This window comes from Dasypus novemcinctus, chromosome 3 (genome assembly GCF_030445035.2).
Source record: "Dasypus novemcinctus isolate mDasNov1 chromosome 3, mDasNov1.1.hap2, whole genome shotgun sequence".
Lineage (NCBI taxonomy): Eukaryota > Metazoa > Chordata > Mammalia > Cingulata > Dasypodidae > Dasypus > Dasypus novemcinctus.
In genome coordinates, this window is record NC_080675.1 from 65,528,947 (window position 1) to 65,554,188 (window position 25,242).

The 25,242-nt window shown below is 37.3% G+C and overlaps 1 protein-coding gene across 1 annotated transcript in view; it reads left to right on the forward strand.

Moving 5' to 3' along the window:
- Positions 1 to 25,242, forward strand: part of MDGA2 (MAM domain containing glycosylphosphatidylinositol anchor 2) — a 1,021,793-nt gene that overhangs the window by 513,271 nt on the left and 483,280 nt on the right. Inside the window, exon 3 of the mRNA XM_004454777.4 lies at positions 21,812 to 21,986. Coding sequence (XP_004454834.2) covers positions 21,812 to 21,986 — 175 coding nt within the window. The remainder of the gene's footprint in view (positions 1 to 21,811; positions 21,987 to 25,242) is intronic.

Consider the following 25,242-nt stretch of genomic DNA (forward strand, 5'->3'; position numbering starts at 1 on the left):
GCTCAGTAGGTTGGGGGAGGGGGGAAGGCACCTACTTTTGTAGCTCTACTCAGGGGATTTTTCAGCCAGCTGACTCCTTTCCTCTTCTGGGGGTGTCTTGCCTTCCCCTGGTGTCCTAAGCCCCAGAGCAGTCTTCAGACAGTCTCTGCCTTTCCTCTAGATATGTTTTCTGGGAGAAAGTGATCCTTTCACCTCTCTAATCATCCATCTTCCGCCCTTATTTTATTTTGATTCTCTGTACTCTAAGACTTTGGAGACTAGGGAGATGAGTAGAAACTACCAAAGGAGAACAGGAATAGTGGCCAATGAGGAAGCTGAAAAGGAATCATCTTCCATTTACCTGTGCAAAATTTGGAAAGTATCTTTTATGTTTTTTTCCATTTTTGACACCTTTTTTGAAATGTTGCAACTATGAAAAATAGAGGTTATGATAACAAATGAAGTCAAGTTTTGAAATTTCAATCATTTTTCAATATTTTTAGCACATTATTTGATATTTTTATACCATCTGTATTATACTGCTGATTCATTTAGTAGTCTGTTCTCAAATCCATGTGTTTTATGGTAAAATAATTCATAGCTTGTATTGCCTATTTTTTTTTATTTTATTTTTTCCCCACCACCTCATGCTTGCTGTCTGGTCTCTGTGTCCACTCATTGCACATTCTTCTGTGTCTGCTTATCTCCCTTTGTTGCATCATCTTGCTGTGCCAGCTTTCCGTGGGCATGAGCCAGCATGGGCCATCAGTTCTCCATGGGCGCGGGCCAGCTTGTCTTCACAAGGAGGCCCTGGGGTCTGAACCCAGGGCCTCCCATATGGGTAGACAGGAGCCCAATTGGTTAAGCCACATCTGGTTACCTGTATTACGGATTTTTATTTTTATGTTATTTATGTGTATATTATTTGTCCATATATCACCAGTTTCTTGAATGAACGTGTCTTTATAAGTGCACTTTTTTTCCCTATTACTAAATATCCCAATACTACTAATTGCTAATTCAATAACAATTTAAACTTTGATACTAGGATGGTATCATTTGATATTCTCCCCTAACTTCAACCACCCATGTTCAGCATATAAACCTCTGCCTACAAAGAGAAATGGAAAAGACATGTAGATGGATTAATATAAATGTGTCAAAAGTTACAGAATTTAAGTAAAAATCCCTGTGTGCACATTCTAAAATGCAAGCAGATGAGCAAATTTGATTTTCATTTAAAGAAGTGTGTATCAAGAGATTAACATCTCAATTAACTGAAACTCATTTTATTCTGGCTGCCTTGTAGAGTAGGATTTTGTCTAATTCATAGTTAGATTGTCTGCATTATATGTCAGAATTACAGTTTGAGGGACCCATTCAAGTAGTAATGATTTTGCTAATGACTACTATGTCCCAGGCTGTGTGGTTTGGACTAGGAATACCTAGATCAAGAACAGTCTGCTGTAATGAGTTTACAGTTTGTTAAAGCCAAAATAATTACTTCTAATGCTTTAGAGATAAGAGTATGGGATTAGGACTTGTGTGGAAGGGATTTATTAAGGAATTTATTGGGGATTTTTAAGGCAAAACTGCTAATGGAGAGAGAGCAAGCAGAAGATGAAAGGGAAAAAGCAGGGTAAGGATGATTTCAGTAGGGCAACCTTAGCCTGTTCTGTAGAGCAAGGCCGGAGTGTCAGGTCTCAGTCTGTCTGGACTGGAGGCAAGGGAGCAGGGTTTTCATAGTCACTAACCTCATTGGCTACTGGTCCCAGGGGAAGGGGAGGAAACTCCCAAGCATATCCAAGCCTCTGCCCTTGAGAGAAAAGCAGAGCTAAGCCTGAGGGCCTTCTTCCTGGGACACAGTTAGACCAAGGAGATAAACGCAGAAAGTATGACGGGGCTCCAGGGAAATCAGATGGAACATAACTATTTGCTGTAACATATAAACTGCTTATTTCTAGAGCACATGATGAGCATCCTCATAGTGGAAAAATGCAGGGTGCTATGTCAACAGAACAGTATGTAATAACTCTTTAGGGAAGAGGGAAGCCTTTCTGATGAAATGATGTCTGAAGGATCAGAGAAGTTTAACTAGATAATAAGTGAAGGAAGAAAAAGAACTTTCAGGTCAGAAGGAGGCCAGTGTACACAGGCACAGAGTAACATGGTCAGGGAAGGAATGGAGTTGTAAAATGAGGAGAAAAAAAAAAAATAACACACTACTTTTTCTGCCTACTGTGTGTTTAAAGTCAGGTGATAAAAAATAAAAATATTTTGTAAACTTTTAAAGAAGTAAAGTCCTGATAGTAATTGTTTGGGGTCCATGGTTAATGTTTCAGTTATGCCAAGAAAAAAAAACCAAAAACCAAAAAACAACAATGAAACAAAACAAGAAAATTCTTCCATGACACAATCATTATTAACCTCCAGCATTCCCTATTTATAAATATTTGCACCAAGATGTACCTTCTTCTGTCACCTCTGGTTTGAAATAATGCCAGTAGGCTCTATCCTAGAACCCCACATACTTATGTGAAGCTTGACTCTGTTAGAGGGAAGCACTCAATTTTTTTAGTTTCTCCCCATTGTTAGTAAATTCTCCTGACATTTTAAGTCTAAAGAAAAGCTACAGTCAAAAAATAAGGATGGAAACCTAAAGTTTCTCTGCTTTGAGGCATAACTGATGTTCAGAATTTTCGGATGTGCTTGCCCCACTGTTTTTCTTGTTTTCACTTCCTCCGCATGATTTCCTTTCTTTAAACATTGTATTCTCTGGCTAGTGAGAAGGTCCACTTTGTGATCCTGCTGGTTGTTCTTCAGACTCCCTTTTCTTTATCCCTGCAATAAGTTTCTTATTTGCACTACATACCTTAGAAATTCTTCCATAGCTCGTTGTGAGCTGAAGTCAGATTGTAACCCCAACTTGTAGAAATGTTTGAAAGCAACAAATTACTGTAGTTGGTACTAGTAGCAGTAATGTTAGTAGTAGTTATTTCTAATATTCAGGGCATACTAGAAAAATATGGTGTTTTATGTGTATTTTTTTTTTATTCAGGTTAACACTCTGTTGGTTTGTCAGAAAATTGTGGTTCTTTCTGTAAATTTAGATTTAGAAGCAAGTGCCATATATTGCTATAATATATAGTAGACTCATACAATTTACTAAAAATTGAATCTGTGTGATCTAGAGCCCTGTGTCATTTAGAATTCTATTTATTGTATTAAGTAATTCAAAGAAAACCTATTTCCACTGTAATTTTCTCTGATATCATTGCAGAATAAGAAGATAACCTTTATTTTCTAAAAGGTAATGAACACTGTCTACTCATAATTGCCTACCATAGATATTCCTTTGTACTCTTTCAGGATAACACTCTGTAACTGGCTTTATAGGGTTAGCTGCCAAAGCGTCTGTGGGCAATTTATCCCAATAATTTAAACAGATCAGAGAATGGTCATCTTACTTTTCCTCTATCTTTCTTTTACTGAAACGGGATCGTCCTTCAGAGTACAAATCTGAGACAAAGCTAAGATGTGCCTGTACAGATTAACCTGAATATTATACAGCCTAACTCCTTGGCAACAGATAGAAAGTGGTTTCAATTTGTAAAACCTCATTCACTAGACATTAATTAAAGGAAGGAACCTAGAAGTCTAAACACTATTAGGGTGTAAGTCCTTTTTGTGTTTGTAGTATGTATGCAATTATGATTTTTGTTTTCAACCAGGTCTGTCTCTGAGCTGTGCTTCAGGTTTTTAACATTCTCTTGAGATTATCTCAGTCAACCTTGATTTTATTTAAAGATATATAAAATCATTGACATTTTAGAAAAAATCATTGTATCAAAAAAATAAAAAATGAAACCTTCTAGGTTGGGAGTTGGATAACAAAAATCTAAGTGTTATGTTCTGCAGCCTAGGAGGATCTCCATGTTGTTTCTTCAGGGTAGGAAAGAATTACAATAAAAATTATTTCCTAAATTCTAACATCTTTCCTTTTGTTAATGTTATTTTTATGGCAATTATTATTTAATGTCATATTGTTGTAGCAAGATTTAAACCAAATCATATATAATAATACAGCGTATCTGAACTTTGGGAATATTTAATCTTACTCTGGGACTAGTAGTTGTCCCAAATATCCATTTTCCTCTTTTCCTAGAGGCTCCAAGAGGGATGCTATTCAGAGTCAAGTGCACTTTTCCCAATCTTTCTTGTAGCTAGGGATGGGGATATAACTACATTGTAGCCAATGTAATGTAAGCAGAAATGTCATAAGGCAGCTTCCAGAACTCACTTAACTTAGAAAATTCTGTATTATCTAGAACAGATGAATTCCCAAAAAGATGCATTCAAATTCCTCACTGTATTCTCGTTTCTCAAATTCATGTTCCATTTCTAATTTTGTTTGCTTTATGATTTTAGCTGCTTTGTATTTCACTGCAAAACAGTTCATGGCAATATATTTCTGCTCATAGTTGTGACTTTTAACATTACATGAAATACTTTCTCTGTTCAGTCTTTAAACTGTATTAATATTAACTTAATATTAATATTTATTAATAGTCTCACTCCTAATACATAATTGAGTGATCAGTTGATTTTAATTTGCACCTTTGTTACCACTTAGTCCATGTCTTCCGATCCTGTTTTATCATATTTTGTTATCCTTTTATTTTAAGCATTTACATTATTTTTTTTTTAATTTTTTTATTTTTTATTGACTTTGTAATAATATTACATTAAAAATATATATGTGAGGTCCCATTCAACCCCACCCCCCCCACCCCCCCTCTCCGCCCCCCCAACAACACTCGTTCCCATCATCATGACACATCCATTGGATTTGGTAAGTACATCTTTGGGCACCTCTGCACCTCATATACATTGGTTCACATCATGGCCCATACTCTCCTCTATTCCATCATGTAGGCCCTGTGAGGATTTACAATGTCCGGTGATTACCTCTGAAGCACCATCCAGGGCAGCTCCATGTCCCTAAGACGCCTCCACCTCTCATCTCTTCCTGCCTTTCCCCATACCCTTTGTCCATTATGTCCACTTTTCCCAATCCAATGCCACCTCTTCTATGTGGACACTGGATTGGTTGTGTCCATTGCACCTTTATGTCAAGAGGAGGGTCAGATTCCACCTGGATGCTGGATGCAATCCTCCCATTTTCAGTTGTAATCACTCTAGGCTCCATGGTGTGGTGGTTGTCCTTCTTCACCTCCATCTTAGCTGAGTGTGGTAAGTCCAATAAATCAGATTGTAGGTGCTGGAGTCTGTTGAGGCTCAGGATCTGGCTATCACATTGTCAGTCCAGAGATTCAAATCCCCTAAATATATCTTAAACCCCAACATTAACTGCACCTCCAGCACATTAGCATGAAAGTCTTATGAAGGGAGATCCCATCTGAGTCCAGATTCATCACACATAAACACCATTTCCAAAGAGGGGCCATCTGCCCTGGTAGTTAACCCCATCGGCCATGACCATAACTCCCATGGGTCTCTTTAGCCCTCAAAGGAACCAATATCTGGGGGTTGTATCTGCTTTATCTGTCTCTCTGACTCTGCTCAGTTGTGCATGAGGGCAAACCTTCTGCCAGCCTCCAGACTCTTTTTTAGAAACTCGTAGCCATATAAACTCATTTCTCCTTTCCATTTCCCCCTTACTTTAGGTCAAACAGCATTTTAAAGTCATGGTATTTTATGTAGACATGGATATTCTGCTGATCCGCATTGAACCTTCTGTATAAGGTCATTTTCCAGTTGCATCATCAGTTGGTAGTTGATAGTGGTCCCTCGTTGCCAGGGAGGCTCATCCCCGGGTGTCATGTCCCACGCTGGGGGGAAGGCATTGCATTTACTTGCTGAGTTTGGCTTCGAGACTGGCCACATTTGAGTAACATGAAGGCTGACAGAAGGAAATTCCCAGGCACAAAGTTGCTCTAGGCCTTGTTATTATTTTGGGTTTATCAGCTCACAAGCATAGTCATTAGTATCAGGGGCTCACTGTTGAACCCTCACTCCCTCCCGGTCCCCACCACTGTACCTGGGAGACTGTCGCTGCTCCCCTAGGGACCACGACAGAGCACCACTGGCCAGGAACCCAGTACCCCCCCTACTGTGGTTTTTAATTGTTGCCACTATGAGTATATCCAAACATTACCATGCACCCTGGACATATGTTCTGTACAGCTCCCTGTCAGTCATATATCACCTGTCATTGGTATCCCATACCAGTATCCCTCCATTGCCATTGTTGAAACATTCTGTGATCCAGAACTCCCCGAAATTTGAAGCCCAATATAATGTCATGGTCCCTTACTAGGGAATGGCATATAGCGATGAGTTTAAAGGATAGATAAAGAACTTGGATAAAGTTAGATAAAGAACTTAGATAAAGAATGTTGACTTGAAAAAATTCCACATCCTATTTTTTTTTCCCTTTTTTCCCCCCCCCCCCCCTAATTATTCAGCTTTTCTTCACAGGAGTCCTAGACCACAGCAATGTATATATATAATATACAGCACTCCCACACATCCACCAGAAAACCTTTTCCCTTCCACAGTGATACTCTTACGCCCTATTCATATCATATTTACTTAAAGTGATGTACAGAGTCTGAGACATTAGCTTTCTAACAAGGTGACATCTGTGTTTACATTATGGTGCATACTTTAGGATACACAGTTCTTTACATTTTTAGTTATCCTATGTTTTACATTATGGTTTACATTATCAGTCTGTCATCTCCTATATGTTATGGTGTAATATTACATGTTTTATATCCATCCTTGTGTACTCTCAAGAAACTCCTCTCTTACCCCCCATTTACTTTGGTTCCACACATTTAACGTCCATTTTCCCTTCCACCTTGGTGCCCTCAGTGATAGCCAACCTCCGTTTCCTGAGGAGCCACTTCCAGAGATAGATGGAATAGTGTTCAGGGCCTAACTTGCTCAACTGCCCCAATGCCCTGGGAGCCACCCTTTCTCTCGAGGGATACAGTTCCCTCTATTGGATGGCATTAGTCCTCCCCAGGATGTGGGTCCACCCCCACTCTCACTACTTGGATTTCTACCCCATGGTGTCACCCACTCTGGCAGAATGAGCATTTAGACATTCCCCAGGAGCCCGTCCTGCATCAGACCCTCCCCTCCGAGCATTCTAAACAGGTAACCCTCTTTATTATATTTTGATATGATTTTCTCGGCATTTTACTCTCCACCAACACCTGACCCTCTCCTGGTTCATATGCTACCCCTCCCTCCCCCCACTTTTGGGCAACGTTACCCACCCGTCCCTCCCCAGCCACCCTCAAACCCGCAAAGCCCCAAGCAAAGGCAACCCCTTGCCCCCCTTTTATCTCTTCTTTGTGTTCCTACTTACCACCATCTCGTCTTAAATTCCATCCCTGCAGACATCGGCTCATATCCTTCCTCCACCCTCCGATTTCCTGCAAGCCTATCGTTCAGTCTCTTGCTATCTAGGGCAGCTTGTTTATTTCATATCATTGAGGTCATGTAGTATTTGTCCTTCAATGTCTGGGTTGCTTCACTCAACATAAGGTTCTCAAGATTCATCCATGTTATCACATGTGTTTGTAGTGTGTTTGTTCTTACAGCCGAGTAGTATTCCATTGTGTGTATATACCACATTTTATTGATCCACTCGTCTGTTGATGGGCATTTGGGTTGATTCCAACTTTTGGCAATAGTGAACAATGCTGCTATGAACATTGGTGTACATATATTGGTTTGTGTTTTTGTTTTCAGTTCTGCTGGGTATATTCCCAGCAGTGGTATTGCTGGGTCATATGGCAAATCTATGGCTAGTTTTTTGAGAAACCGCCATACTGTTCTCCAGAATGGTTGGATCCTTCTGCATTCCCACCAGCAGTGGATGAGTGTTCCCCTTCCTTCGCATCCTCTCCAGCACTTGTATTCTTCTGTTTTTTTCATAGCTGCCAATCTTATGGGTGTAAGATGGTATCTCATTGTGGTTTTGATTTGCATTTCCCTGATAGCTAGAGATTTGGAACATTTTTTCATGTGCTTTCTTGCCATTTGTATTTCTTCTTCGGAGAAGTGTCTGTTTAAGTCTTTTTCCCATTTTTTAAATGGATTGTTTATCTTTTTATTTTCAAGATGTAGGAGTTCTTTATATATGCAAGTTATAAGTTTCTTATCAGATATATGATTGCCAAATATTTTCTCCCACTGTGTGGGCTCCCTTTTTACTTTCTTGACAAACTCCTTTGAGGTGCAGAAGGCTTTAATTTTGAGGAAGTCCCATTTATCTATTAGTTCTTTTGCTGCTCGTGCTTTTGGTGAGATATTCATAAATCCATTACCTATTACAAGGTCCTGTAGATGTTTCCCTACACTGCTTTCTAAGGTTTTTATGGTCTTGGCTCTTATATTTAGGTCTTTGATCCATCTTGAGTTGATCTTTGTATAAGGTGTGAGATGGTAATCCTCTTTCATTCTTCTACATATGGCTATCCAGTTCTCCAGACACCATTTGTTGAATAGGCCACTCTCTCCCAGTTGAGAGGGTTTGGTGGCTTTATCGAATATTATGTGGTTGTATATGTGAGGTTCTATATCAGAGCTTTCAATTCGATTCCATTGGTCTATATGTCTCTCCTTATGCCAATACCATGCTGTTTTCACCACCGTAGCTTTATAGTATGTTTTGAAGTCAGGTAGTGTGATTCCTCCAATTTCGTTTTTCTTTTTCAGTATGTCTTTGGCTATTCGGGGTCTCTTTCCTTTCCAAATAAATTTCATAGTTAGTTTTTCTAGTTCCTTAAAGAAGGCTGCATTGATTTTTATTGGGATTGCATTGAATGTGTAGATCAATTTTGGTAGGATAGACATCTTAATAATGTTCAGTCTTCCTATCCATGAACAAGGAATAGTCTTCCATTTATTTAGGTCTTCTTTGATTTCCTTGAACAATCTTGTATAGTTCTCAGTGTATAAGTTCTTTACCTCTTTAGTTAAATTTATTCCTAAGTATTTGATTTTTTTATTTACTATTGTGAATGGTATTTGTTTCTTGATTTCCTCCTGATCTTGCTCATTATTGGTGTACAGAAATGCTACTGATTTTTGCGCATTGATCTTATAACCTGCGACTTTACTAAACTCATTTATGAGTTCTAGAATCTTCGTTGTAGATCTCTCAGGGTTTTCTATGTATAGGATCATGTCATCTGCAAATAATGAAATTTTGACTTCTTCCTTTCCAATTTGAATGCCTTTTATTTCTGGTTCTTGCCTCAGTGCTCGAGCAAGTACTTCTAAGACAATGTTAAATAGGAGCGGCGACAGTGGGCATCCTTGTCTTGTTCCTGAGTTTAGAGGGAAGGAGTCTAGGATTTCTCCATTGTAAACAATATTGGCTTTAGGTTTTTCATATATACTCTTTATCATGTTCAAAAAATTTCCTTGTATTCCAATCATTTGGAGTGTTTTTATCAAGAAAGGGTGCTGTATTTTGTCAAATGCTTTTTCTGCATCAATAGATATAATCATGTGATTTTTTTCCTTCAATCTGTTTATATGGTGTATTACATTGATTGATTTTCTTATGTTGAACCATCCTTGCATACCTGGGATGAATCCCACTTGGTCGTGGTGTATAATTCGTTTAATGTGTTGTTGAATACGATTAGCAAGTATTTTGTTAAGTATTTTTGCGTCTAGGTTCATTAGAGAAATTGGTCTGTAATTTTCCTTTCTTGTGATGTCTTTGTTTGGCTTTGGTACTAGGGTAATGTTGGCATCATAGAAGGAGTTGGGTAATGTTCTTTCTGTTTCGATGGTTTGGAATAGTTTCAGCAGGATTGGTGTCAGTTCTTTCCGGAATGTTTTATAGAATTCACCTGTGAAGCCATCTGGCCCTGGGCTCTTCTTAGTTGGGAGATTTTTAATAACTGATTCTATCTCTCTGCTTGTGATTGGTTTGTTAAGATCATCAACTTCTTCTTTTGTCAATATGGGCTGTTTATGTGTTTCTAGGAATTTGTCCATTTCCTCTAGATTGTCATTTTTGTTGGAATATAGTTTTTCAAAATATCCTCTTATGATAGTCTTTATTTCTGTGGGGTCAGTGGTGATATCGCCTTTCTCATTTCTTATTTTGTGTATTTGCATCTTCTCTCTTTTTTTCTTTGTTAGTGTTGCTAAAGGTTTGTCAATTTTGTTAATCTTCTCAAAAAACCAGCTCTTGGTCTTGTTTATCTGTTCAAGTGCTTTCTTATTTTCTATTTCATTTAGTTCTGCTCTTATCTTTGTTATTTCCTTCCTTCTTCTTCCTGTTGGGTTACTTTGTTGTTGTTTTTCTAATTCCTTCAAATGTGCAGTTAGTTCTTCAATTTTTGCTCTTTCTTCTTTTTTGATATATGAATTTATGGCTATAAACTTCCCTCTCAGTACTGCTTTTGCTGCATCCCATAAATTTTGGTATGTTGTGTTATCATTATCATTTGTTTCAAGGTAGTCATTGATTTCTTTTGAGATTTCCTCTTTGGCCCACTGTTTTTCTAAGAGTGTGCTGTTTAATTTCCAAATCGTGGTGTGAAATCTGGGCTTCTGTCCCTTGCAAATCTCCAGCTTGACTCCACTGTGGTCAGAGATAATGTTTTGTATGATTTCAATCTTTCTGAATTCGTTCAGCCTTTCTTTGTGGCCTAGCATATGATCTATCTTGGAGAATGATCCATGTGCGCTTGAGAAAAATGTATATCCTGCTGTGTTTGGGTGTAGCGATCTATATATGTCTATTAGATCGAGCTCCTCTAATATACTATTCAGATGTTTTGTTTCTTTGGTGATTCTCTTTTGAGATGTTCTGTCCAGAGTTGATAGTGGTGTATTAAAATCCCCCACTATAATTGTAGATGTATCTATTCTTTCACTTAGTTTTTCCAGCGTTTGCCTGACGTATTTAGAGGCACCCTTGTTAGGGGCATAGATATTTATGATTGTTCGATCTTCTTGACAGATTTTCCCTTTGACTAAAATGTAGTATCCTTCTTTGTCTCTCACAATTGTTTCACATTTAAAGTCTATTTTGTCTGATATTAATATAGCTACTCCTGCCTTTTTTTGGTTATTGTTAGCTTGTATGATTGTTTTCCAGCCTTTCACTTTCAATCTCCATGCGTCTCTGGGTCTAAGATGTGTCTCTTGTAGACAGCATATGGATGGGTCATATTTCCTTATCCAGTGTCCCAGTCTGAATCTTTTGATAGGTGAGTTTAATCCATTGACATTCAGTGTTATTACTATCAAGGAATTATTTGTGTTAGCCATATTTTGATTGGATTTGTGTTTGTCATATTTTGTTTGTATATTTTTTTTTTGTCTTTTTTGTTGTTGTTGTTGGTCTTATACTCTCCTCCAACTTTGCCTTTCCTGTTTTTTCCTTTCTTCCTGCAGAACTCCCTTTAGAATTTCTTGAAGGGGAGATTTCTTGTTGGTATACTCTTTCAGTTTCTGTTTGTCTGTGAATATTTTGAACTCTCCATCATGTTTGAATGCTAGTTTAGCTGGATAGAGTATTCTTGGTTGGAAATTTTTTTCCTTTAGTACCTTGACTATATCATACCACTGTCTTCTTGCCTCCATGGTTTCAGAAGAGAAATCAGCACTTAATCTAATTGAGCTTCCCTTGTATGTGATGGTTTTCTTTTCTCTTGCTGCTTTTAGGATTTTCTCTTTGTCTTGAGCATTGGATAATTTGACAAGTATATGTCTTGGGGTGGGCCTGTTGGGGTTTATGACTTGTGGAGTGCGCTGTGCTTCTTGGATATGTACATCTGTCTCTTTCAGTAGATTTGGGAAGTTTTCAGCCATTATTTCCTGCAACACTCTTTCTGACCCCTTTCCCTTCTCTTCACCTTCTGGAATGCCTATAATACGTATGTTTGAGTGTTTTGCATTGTCATTCAGGTCCCTAAATCCTAATTGGATTTTTTCTATCTTCTTATTGACCCCTTCTACTATCTGTTTGATTTCTGATGTACTGTCTTCCACATCACTAATTCTCTGCTCTGTCTCTTCTAGTCTGCTGATATTTGCTGCAAGTGTATTTTTGATTTCTTGAACTGTGGTGTTCATTCCCATCATATCTGTTATGTTTTTGCGTATGTCTGCAATTTCCCCTCCAAGTGATGTCTTCATGTTGTTAACCTCTTTCATTACTGCATCAAATTTGTCGGTGATAAATGTTCTGAGATCTTTCATTGCTTGTGCCAAGTTTTGCTCCCCTTCGTGATTATTGGTTTGTTGATTGGATTCAGCCATGTTTTCCTGATTATTGGTTTGGTTCGTAGATTTTTGTTGCTTTCTGGTCATCTCTTTATTTTGACGAATTTAATCAGTTCCTTAGCTTCTTTGTCTGCTCTTGGAGGTTAATTAGTTGTTATTTTTGCACAGGTGTTATATCTTCTCTTTGTCACTTTTTTCTTCTTATTCTAGTTACTTGTTGTTGGTTAAGTTCACTTTAGAGGAAAGTATTAGTGTTGGGGAAAGGCAATTGTGTAAGCAAGGGAAAAGTGTAAAGTTGTATTGGTGATGTATGTTAATAAAGCAGGAATATGAGATCTGGAAGGATGGAGGTTAGATTCATGTAGATTGTATAGAGTTATAGCTGTAGGTAGAGTACCTTTTATGAAGTTGATGACTGAATTTGGGAGGAATATGGTATGAACTACACAGCTATTGTTTTCATGAGAGAGGGAAAAAGAAAAGAAAGGTAATAGTTTCAAGAGTGGATAATAGACAGAAAACAGAACAAAGGTATTAGAAATTAAGAGTTAGACACTTTGTGGATCAAAGAACGGGAGGTGGGGGGTGGAATATAGGAGAGACAGTAGATGATAGTGGATATCAAGATGCAGGGGAAGGGGGATAGTGTAGGTAGCCTAAATCAGTTCACACAGAAATGAGGCAGTGGAGGATGGGAAAACCCAGCAAATGTGAGGTGTTCCCTGTAGCACCTATTGTATACTTGAATTAAAGTAAAAATAAGTGGAAGATGAGGGACAAGAGGGAAAGAGAAAACCGAAAAAAGAAAAAAAAAAAAACTAATTATAATAAAGAAAAAAGAAAGGCAAGAAGAAAGGAAGAAAGAAAAAGAGGATGGGCAAACGGTGGGGAACGGATAGGGAGAAGAGAGATACAGGTACACACGTGTCACAATTGCAACACTATCTAAAACAACAACTTCCCCCCGCTTTGCCCTAAAACCCCCCCGTCTGTCTGCCCAAATGGGTCTGCAAGCACCTCCCTTCCCACAAACCCCCAATAGGGCCCACGAACTCCCCAGTACTGCAGATGCTCAAAAAAAAAAAAAAAAAAAAAAAAATTAAGTAAAATTAAAAAAAACAAAAACAAAAACAAAAACAAAAAACAAACAAACAAAAAAAAAACAAAAAACAGAAACCCCTCCGCAGGCCCGGCTCCGCCCGCCACGGAGGCTTGGACCGGCTCTGCCCGGCTCCTCACGCTGCCTTGGCCTGGCCTGGCTCCGCCCAGCTCCGCTCGCTACAGCGGCCCAGCCGGCTCCCGCGTCCACCTCCCGCCACCGCGGCCTGGACTGGCCCTGCCCGGCTCCGTACCCGCCGCCGGGGCCTGACCCGGGCCCGCCCGGCTCCAAACGCTACCGCGGCCCGCAGCCGGGGCCTGACCCGGGCCCGCCCGGCTCCAAGCGCTACCGCGGCCCGCAGCCGGGGCCTGCACCGGCCCCGCCCGGCTCCAAGCGCTACCGCGGCCCGCAGCCGGGGCCTGCACCGGCCCCGCCCGGCTCCAAGCGCTACCGCGGCCCGCAGCCGGGGCCTGCACCGGCCCCGCCCGGCTCCAAGCGCTACCGCGGCCCGCAGCCGGGGCCTGCACCGGCCCCGCCCGGCTCCAAGCGCTACCGCGGCCCGCAGCCGGGGCCTGCACCGGCCCCGCCCGGCTCCAAGCGCTACCGCGACCCGCAGCCGGGGCCTGCACCGGCCCCGCCCGGCTCGGCCTGGCTCGGCCCCGCCCGGCCCCGCTCACCGCCGGCGCAGCGCGGCCCGGCCTGGCCCAGCCCCACCGAGCGGGGCTAGATGCCTCGTCTCCGCCTACCCAGAAGGGAATCCTCTACAGGTAGCTGGGATCTCCGTGTATATTTCACAGACGAATCCTCTCTGTTACCTTCCCTCCAAATCGATGTCCAGACACCTCCGGACCAGCAAAAATCCCAAAACAATCCGGTCCCAAAGAGTCTCCAACACCGCCCAGCCGATTCCCTGCAGAAGACTCTAACAGGGATGTTCACTCAGCCGCCATCTTGCCCCCTCTCTACATTATTTTTTATAAATAGCTTATAAGCAAGTCTTTACTTTGAAGTCCTGTCAATATTATTTATTTAACACTATATAATTTTCTTTTCACTTTGCCTTGTTATTGCTGATTTTATCATGATTCTATTCTTTCCTCTCTTTTCTCTTTATCTCATTTTCCTTCTATTAATGGAATTGTGTCTTTTGCTATTATTTTAATTAGGCATGCAAGATCCTACAGTTATTTATAAAAAGAAACTCTTAGGTTTTGTTAGGTTATTACAAACCCCGTTAATATATGTCCTTTTGGTTTTAAGAATTTTTATTTAATACTTAAATTGTAGGTAACCCAGGCAAATTGTACTATTTCATTAAATACACATACGTTAATGTTAGCATCCTATCATCATATGCTTTTCTATATCTTTTCAAAACCAAGTCCTCTGATCTGAATTCTTTGTTGGGAAGATAGTGTATTGCCTCAATTATTTTTAGTTAAATGGGGTTATTTGAACACTCAGGTTACTGTTTGCATTTCGTTGACTATTTTTCTTTTACACTAAGATGAATTAGATCTTGACTGGGTATCAGAAAGTGAGATAGAGTAAATGCAGTTACTATTGCTCTGTCTTTTAGCTTCCATGGTTGGAGATGAGGGGCCTGATGACAGATTGAACTCCCCCAACACTCTAGGTACATCAGCTGGAATTAAGTTTGGCTGGTAGTCCCAGATAATGCAAATGAACGACTTAAACAAGATAGAATTTTATTTCTCTGCCATGTTGAAGCCCAGGGCTAAATATATAGTTCAGAGCAGGTAAAGACAACTCCATGGTGTCAAGGATTGAGGTGTTTTTTCTGTTTTATTGCTTCTCTGTGCTTGACTTCCCTTCCATGGTCCAAGATGGGAGCCAGCAGAAAGGACAAGCAAAACAGGGAGTGCTGCTTCCCCATGGGACATCTCTATACAGCACAAACAGTATACTCTATTGTGAGTGATGGACACTAGGATGTTAATACTAGGATGGTATAAGAGAATTTGATAGACCTGTATTTGATGCACGATTTTTCTGTAAATGTACCTCATCTCTAATTAAAAAAAAAAATAGGTAAGAACTTAGATGAGGGGGAGGCTGGAGAATATTGTCTTTACTCTGAAGGTCAGGTTTCCAATTAATAAATCAGGATTCTCTTACTCTGGTAGAAAGAGGGATCAGTATTAGGGAATAAACAAACTGACACAGTAAAATATTTGTTCCTTCTATCTGGAGGCCTACAGAGAGAGTAGATTTTGAGATAGAAACTTTTATAGGTATTTAACCTGGTAAGTCCTTTTAATGAGTAGACATACCATTCCTTGGATCAGGAATACTTCTTCTCAGTTGTTTTTTTAATAAAGAAAATAGGGGGGAAATCCTTCCATAAGTTAGTTATTTTTATTTATCTTTACTTTTAACTTCTACTTTCCCTATTTCTTTATATCTGATTAGAGAATTTTCTTTCTTTTTTTAACCTTTTAAATAATTGCAATATTTACTTGTGGCAAAATAAATGTAATGTAACTAAGAATGGGAAATAGAAAATGTTTAACATTATGTATTGTCCCCCCTCTTACTCCCAGATGAATCTCAGAGTTAATCAATGTTAAGTTTCTTGTGTGTCCTTGTGTTTTTGTAATAAACATATTTGCATATGTGTACACACGTTGTGATAACCCAGCTCCTGAAGAGCACCCGTGGGGTGGCAGCAAGACCAACGGACATACTGGGCATATAATCAGACATGAACTTTGTTTATTGGAAATGACAGACAGGAGAGGGTCTTCAGCTGCCGCTGAAGAATCAAGATAGCACTCCGCCAAGAGATGGATAATGAGGGACAATATACAGGGTCTCAGAACAAAGACATTTCACAGCAGAATTTCTGCTAAGGTCACGTGAGATACATAAATGGCTTCTGGTGATGTTATTGTAGGAAGGAAGTGCACAGCCTGGAGAAAATTATGCAGTCTACCATACCAATTGTACATTGTTTTCCTGTGAGGAGGTTTCTTACATTTTAACTTGGGTCCTGGGGCTGTGCACTGTGGACTGAGTTTCCCTTAGGGAGGCGCAGCTAGGGCCAGAGACCCACTGGATCCCCACACGGGTGTGCGCGCACACATGCGCTCCCTTTACACAGAAGGTGACCTCTTCTATTCCTTGGCTTTAAAAAAAAAAACAACTTAGTAATACATTTTTTATTGCAATTTTCGAATGGCTGCATATTTTTAAATTTTAGAGTGAATCAATTTATGACTATTTAACTATCATTTGATATTTAGTATTCCCAATGTTATACTCTTATGCATATAGGAGCCTCATTTTTCTGCATTCTTGCGCATATATGTTAGAGAGTAAAATTTAGCCAAATGATTTCTAAACTGAGTATGTCTCCGTTTTTTAGTAATTTACAAAATTGTTTTCTGAAAAGAAAGGTTGTACCAATTTATCCTTCCAGTACTATGAAACCTCAACAATACAAGATATTATTTGTATATCTAACTACTGGGTAGATAAAATTTTGTTCCACATGGGTTTATTTATATTAAAAAACCTGAGGGTGGTGAAGTATCTTTTCACCTACATAATGCCCATTTGTATTTCTTATTTTCCCTAAATGTTATGTTCTTATTCATCAACTTATTCATCATTTAGTACCCCACATCACATATATATACCAGAAACTAATGATTAATTCTGATATTTTAATAGTATATTCTGTCTTCCATAATTAAAAAATGTGGTATACTAATTAAAGTTTTCTTTTCAAATTTTTAAGGTTAGTATTAAAAGCCTTCCTGCAAGATTGTAGACAAATTACCCTTTGCTTTCTTATAGAATTGATACTGTTTAGATTTTCTACATTTAAATCTTTGATGCATGTGTACTCTATTTTGGGTGAAGGATGGGGTTGAGGTTCTGCTTTTTTCTCCATTTATAAAGATATAGTCATATAGTCAGTTGCCTCAACATCATATATTAAGCATTCTATCGTCTTTTGATTTAAAATGCCACCTGTATAAAATCCTACATCCCATACATGTGCCTGGCTATCAGTGGTCTGTAAAGTGTGGTTCACAGATCACCAGGAATAGGAATCCCCGTGGCTCTGATGGGGAGTTCTCAAATTCAATACCATTTTCATCATAATACAAAATATTAATTTTCAACCATTAACTTTTGGCATTTGCAGTGATGATATAAAAGAAATGGTGGATAAAACAGGTGACATCTTAGCACGAATCAAGGTGGGCTCTTCTTCACTACCTTGGACTCAGAGTTTTTTAAAAATTCGCTTACAAAGGTTCTCTATACACAAGTAAAAAATAGCATTTTATAATATCTTGAATCTGGAGTTCTGTATTTTTTAATATTCTGTGTAACACAATGGGAAGTATATGTAAAGTACTTCTGCTCATACTGAAGTATAATAAGCATCTCAAAGAAAAGCACTTGTGTCTCAAGAAAAAAATGAGCTACTTTTGTTCACAGAACACTGTTTGTACTTTAAGTCTGGTTGTCAGACAAGTTATGGTTATTCAAACTCCGGTCCTTGGGAAATATCTTCTCAAAAATGAAGGAAGCCTGCTATCCCAGAGAAAACTTTCCAATAAATAATTGGTTGCATTTATTGCCAATGATAAAATTGAGGTCTTAAGAGAAAATCAGGATTTTGGAAAAATCTGTCAGCATAAGCTTGACAGCTCCCCAATACTTAAAGACTCTTGTGAAAAGATCACTGTTGATCTCTTCTGAAGAAATCACTGTCGATCTCACATTAATACAAATGTGACATTTTTATATTATATAATGATAACTCAGTGAACCCATATTTTCAAAGTGACCAATGTAAGATGTTACAAAATCATATGTGAATAAAAAAATCTGCTCAAAGTGCAAGCTAGGCCAATGGATTTTAATGTAATGGTACAAAAAAGTACCTTGATCTAGATTCAGATTCCAATTTGTAAGCAAATATTAAGAAACTATCACTTGCTGTGTTTTATTATAATATCAAAGAATATCCACAATTATCTGCAAAGCTATTAATGTATTCTTCTCAACTAAATATCTGTTTGAGGCAAGATTCTCTTCCTATCTTTCAATGAAAGCAACAAATTACAACAATTTGCATGCAGAAACAGATATGATAATCCAGGTAGCTTTTTTCCACTAAACTAGACCCTAAAGAGATTTGCAAAACCATGAAACAATGCCTCTCTTTCATTAATTTTTTTTTTGCTTTGGAAAACATAGTTTTTGATTATAAATATGTTACTTATGTTACCATGTCTGGAGTTCATTAATGTAGTTTTACAATGAATTAATAATACATAGTTTACCATTTTCTCAGTTATAATTTCTAATTCCCATTATTATAATCTACATAAACAGAAGCCCTTTGGGATCTTCAATAATTTTTAATAGTTAAAGGAGTCCAAAGATCAAAAAGATCATTAATTGCTTGTCTATAATATAGATCCTTCTCTCTGTCTCTCTCTTCCCATTAACCAAATCTCTTACTTTACTAGTATTATACAATTTAATCATTGTATTTTAAAAATATATTTTTTTTACTATCTGAAAGGTCTAGTACATTCCCATAACTCTCTTACCCTGAACTTAATTTTTATATTAAGAAATGTTTATTTTTCAAAATCAACTTTAGTTTCCTAATATGACATTCAGGGAAAACTTGGTATATTAATTGGAACTTCATCTTATTTACATCTTAGATTATATTTTAGCTATATTTAGATGTAATTTAGATATACCTAGATTTAGATATATTTAGATGTATTTTATTTTTAGATGTCCATTATCTTAGAGTGAATTAACATTTCTCTGCATAAGAACAAAACTATGTAATTGGTTTATTTATTCAAATCACCTTTCTCTCTTTACCTTAGATATTGAGATTTAAATAAACACAGGATCCTGGATTTCCCTATAGAAATATTTCTTATCAAAACAGCATCCGTTGAGCCTCCCTGGCACTGTGGGATTACTACCAAATACCGATGAACAATGCAACTAGAAAAAGACCTTGAATAAAAGGGGGAAAGAGTAAAGACAAGTGAGTTTATAGGGCTTGGAGACTTCAGAATGAGTCAGGTCGTCTTCCCAGAGGTAACACTTATGCACGGTCTCAGCAGAATCTCTTAGATAGCCAAAGTAGAAACTACTCCAAATAGTGAGGCTTCTGAGGGCTCTGGAAACACCCAGGTCCTATGGTCATGGCACATAGCTCTGGTGGTTGGTGCCTTGCCAGAGGGCACTACTTTGGCCTTTATGCCCCCTCTGGTGTTGCAGAGTTGGACTGAGATATGACTTTTCCACACATGCCACTTCTTTCCCCTTTATTTTAACCTATAGTTGGGTCAGGTGTTTGTAGGTGTATGTCCAAGAGACTTGAATCTCTGGACGGTCCAAGTGCAAGCCAGGCGCTGAGCCTCAGCAGAGTTGCCACACCTACTCTCCAGCTCATTGGACTCACCCAGGACAACTAACAAGGAGGTGAGAATGGACAACCACCACACCAAGAACCGAAAGCGTCTACAACTACAAGCAGGAGACTACCATCAATCAGCAATATGAGACTGAATCCCCCCCTCAATTGGTGGTGAAGTGTGCATCACCATCCCAGAAATAGAAAGCCTTAGGATTGGGGAAAAAAATATGGACTAATGTGGACTTACTGATATTCTACTGTATACATGTTATGATTCTAGCAATGGAGGAAATTATATCATTGATGTGGAGAAAGTGGCCACTGGAGGAGCTAAAGTAAGGGAGAGGGACAAAGAGGTGTAATACGGGGGCAATTTCAGGACTTGGAATTGTCCTGAGTGATACTGCAATGGCAGATATGGGTCATTATATATATATATATGTACAGTCTAACCTACAGAATTGAGTAGGAGAGAGTGTAAACTGCAATGTAAACTATAATCCATGATTGGTGGCAATGTTCCAAAGTGTGTTCATCAATTGCAATGAACATACCACGCTAATGAAAAAAGTTGTTGATGTGGAAAAGGATGGGAGGTGTGGTGAGTGGGGCATATGGGAATCCAAAATATTCTTTTATGTAACATTTTATGTAATCTAAGTATCTTTTAAAAATAAATTAAAAATATATTTTTAAAAAACCTAGCATCCTTGTTCCAGCTTTTCTTTCTATGGTTATATTAGTAATTAGTTTATATACTGGTTAAAGTAAAAATCATGCCATTTACTTCATATTTTCTATGCTCATAAACATTGTTGATTAAATATTTGACATTTATTTTTGTGAATTACTGAATTTCATTAATGCATAAATAACATTTTCATTTCATTCACAATTAAGGGAATAACATGATTGTATTCATCCTGATGTTTTAATAATGTGGAAAAATTTTAAAGATACTTTTAATGACATTAGGCCATAAATATTAATTTACATTATATGCCAGTATCATAAGATTTCAGTTTTGAGGCACAGTCCTTGGTATCAGTTTTCCCTTTTTCTCCATATGTGTTTGTTGAGATTTCTATCATTCATTCCTCATCACAAAAATAAACACAAACAAGTAAAAATATATTTTAAAACATGGACAAGAAAAACAAATCCCATTTTCTTCCTATTTTGTATCACTTTGCAAAATTATTATGTGTTGTTAATTCAGGTTTTATAAACTAAAATACAGAAAATTTGAGTTGAATGCCAGTCTTTATTGCTAGCAAAAACGAAGTCTGTTGTACGCAGCTGTGTTTCAAAGATGGTATTGTTTATAGTGGAATATTTTAGATATCCTAAGTATTTTGGCATTTTAATAGAAATGTTCTCTTTGAGAAAGTTTGCACATTTTTTGAAAATAATTATTGATGTAAAGTAATTCTAATTATCAAAACAGACAAGCCATTTGTGTGCTTTTGAAAGCAAAGGCATTTGAAAAACTCTTTTTTCAGCCAGGTGTATAAAATTATATGCAATTTCAATAAACCATTATGGTAATATAGTTAAACTATCCAAATCAAATGCAAAATTTGACATGACACAATAAAACATGTCCAAAAAGATATTGAGAACCTACTTACACTAAATAAGTAAAAATTACTTTGCAGGGTTTAAAAATATGAAAGTTTAAAATACTAAGCAAAAAGAGAAACTAACCCATATTTCCGGTGTACTACTTAAATTTAACTCATGTTATAATTTATATTGCCCTCCACACTGATTATTGATAAATTCTACACAATTGAATTAGAGTTACATACATTCTACAATGAGAATATTGCATTTAGCATTTTATTACTCTTGTATGTATTTTATTTGATTTTCAACAGTTTCCAAAACTGGTGATGCAGAAGCTCTGAAAGCAAACTCTTCAAATATAAAATTCATTGTTGATTCAGTTTTCCTGTGGGAAAACCAACCTAAAGTAACAATCTTTGTTGATGCTTGCTCAGATCAGGTGGACCAAAACAGCAGGAAGTGCCTCTGACAGATTCCAAGACTCAAGCGTCTTCAATGAGACTTTGAGGATTACAAACATTCAGCGACATCAAGGAGGCCGCTATTACTGTAAAGCAGAGAACGGCTTGGGGTCCCCAGCAATAAAGTCAATTAGAGTGGATGTGTACTGTAAGTAAATTTCTCCAGAAAACTATTACCAAACATATTATTAATTTCATATGTTCTACAACTTGAGATCTACTTTTTTATTGTTGCAACTATTGAAAAAAGTGTATTTCCCCAAAATAGAGTTCTGAAGTTCTGTTTAGTTGAGGATGAAAAATATATAAGATATATAGGGTTCTCCAGGGAAATAGAACCAATATGAGATTATATTAATATATATTTACATATAATTTACATTACATATATATTTTAGGATTTATTATAGGAATGGGCTAACCCCATTGTGGGGATAAGCAAGTCTGATTCCACAGAGGAAGCCACAAGCTGGAAATTCCAATGAAAATTTTCAATGAATTCCCTAGGAGAAGTTAGCTGGCTGAGGTAGAGATGGAAATTTTTCCTTCTGAAGAAAATGAAATCATCAGTTCTCCTTTAAAGGCCTTCAATGTTTGGATGAGACTTCTCTCATTGTTGAAGGCAGTCTCCTTAGTTGAGCAAGGATATAATCAGTCATGGATGTAATTAACTTACAGATGATTTAAATCCACAAAATACTCTCGCAGTAGCAGTCAGGTTAGTGCCTGCTTGACCAAACAACTAGACAGCATAACCTTGCCAAGTTGATACATGAACTTAACTATTCCAGAGACTAATAGTTTACTTAATACATTTCCTGAAGAAAGAATCTTCATTAGAAATTTCCATAATTTTATGATAAAACAATACACAACCATTGTAGAACAGTTAGGGGCCAGATTATCAAGAGGACAATAAATATTACCCATAATTTCCAATAACAATTAGCATGTTAATATGTATCCAGTCTTTTAACAATGCCTTTAAGTACATAAATGCATTTTATATTTTATGAAGATGGTATCATGCTGTGTATACTGTTAATTGTATTTAACTTTGCCTATGTGATAATATAGCTATCCTTATTTTAAAATATGCACATCATATTTATGGAGCTATCTCAATTGGCTTGTGAATAACAACATTGTCTATTTCAATTTGTTCTTAACCCAATTGAGTTGATAGTAATCAGGACCAATCTTGGGCAATGCTGTGTTTACCTATAAAGTGTTTTTTGATTCATTTTTATTCTTGGTCCCATTTTTCTACTTTTTGCTTTTGGCAGAAACCCTTCATTGTATTTTGTATAAATAAAATCATCATGCTCTCCTCACTCCTTTTTCCACTAAAAACAAAGCAAGAACCAAATCAGTGTGGTATTTTGCACAGGCTTACCCATCACTGTATTACCTTTTTGCGATAACTGCATTTTATTTTTTAACTTTCTAATATTAGAATAAGAGGTATTTTTTTTTCTCCTTGAAGTAGTTCAGATAAAAGTAAGCAAGTAAGGAGCTCCTGTCTTCCTACCTACCTTCCTTTGTTTCCTCCAATTTCTTTCAACTTAGGAAACATGTTGTGTAGTGAGTCAAGTGCTCAAAATTATACATGGTCCATTTATCATATCCTAATGTTGAATCTCCTTATCCAGACGACTGGGAAGTAGGCAATAGGGCTAAATTTTAATCTCTTTCCATATTCAGAGGCTTGCTTCTTACCTAGAAAGAATGGAAAAGAGTATGTAATATCCTTTTCTCTTAGGCATCTTTTAGCCCATGAAACAACCCCTGCCAAATAAATCAGGCATCTTCATCTCATGTGCCACTCTCGTCCTATTTTAATTGGAACTTAGGTTGGCCTTATCGCATACATTTCCCAACTATGGCATAGCCCCTATCCTCCTTTCTCCTGACCCAATATTTCCAGATACCCATAGTATTTTCTATATTTTTAGTATTTTATTCATATTTAATTTTAAACATGATAGCTTTCATTATCTAACATTGTACAGTACTTACCTATGCTTTTCTGTTATTCTAATTTTTATATTGATGTTTTAAAATATACATCTTCAATACCTCATATACAGTTCTAATATCCAAAAAGTTCTACAAATTGAAGGGCTGCTTTATTGTTGCTGTTGTTAGTTTTTGGCAACTTTTTTCAACAAAACCTTATGCCTTACGGTTTTGGAAGCTAGAATTCCAAACTGAAGGTGTTGGCAGGATCGTGCTTTCTCTGGAGTCTACCATTCTGGTGGTGGCTTGCCAGCAATCCATAACTCAGTCACTGCCTCTGTCACAAGGTTGGCTCACCCTTTCTGTCTCCTCATCCTATGTGTAGTCATATTAGATTAAGGTCCATCTTGATTCGGTTTGACTTCACCTTAACTAATAAAATCTTCAATGATCATCTTTTTAATGGGTTCACATACACAGAACTGGAGTTTAGGCCTTGCGCATGTCTTCAGGAGGGACATGATTCAATCCATAACAAGTGTGAAATTTGAACTGAAATGATTTACAGCTATCTGTGGTCTTCTTTTACCTTGTTTGGTATGAATAATTATATGTTTTGCTCAGGAAATAATGTCTTTGAATACAGAGTGTAACTACATATTCTGCTGAGTGTTTTACATAATACATGACACTATATTATCTTTCTAAAATCTGAAAAAATCTGAAACATGTTCCCCAAAATTTGTAATAAGGGATTACCACAAGTGGTTTGTTAATTAAAACATAACACAACATTACTATGTTAAACATAAAGGGAGCAAATCAAATTTTTAGAGACTTTTAAAATAGTCTTCTCTCCTTTTACTACAAAGTCATTTTAGTATTCTTTTGCATCATACCCACACTTTTTTGTCTGCATAATATTTCCTAATATCAAAGATCAGTTGCGCTTTGGTATCTTTGTTCATGTTATACACCTTGCTTGAAATTATATCTCTGCTTCCTCTAGTTTTCCTAAACCCTGTTAATCTTTGAAGGCTTGGCTTATATAACATGCAACCCTTCTTGAAGACTCTAGTTCAGTTACCTTCCTTTCCTTTAACTTTTTGTTGAGGTTTTCCCTGCAGAATCTGGTTAACAAATAGCTTGTCTTATGTTGTTTAAGTAAAATGCCTCTATGATACATACTAGATTAAGTACTATTTTCAGTAATTTTTTTGGTGGCTAGGATTTATTACAAAGTTTTCTAAAATTATACACAGCAGTAAAATAATAACATAAGTTAAATTCTAGATTCTAGGAATAAATGTTGCTTCTCTCTAATATAATATTCCCAGAAAATGTCTTACCTTCAATTCCAGAATAAATTTTTCTTATGAGTATTTAGATATGGTTTTTAAGTAGTTATGCTGATTGTGGCAGTTTGAGATTATTTTATGAATCCC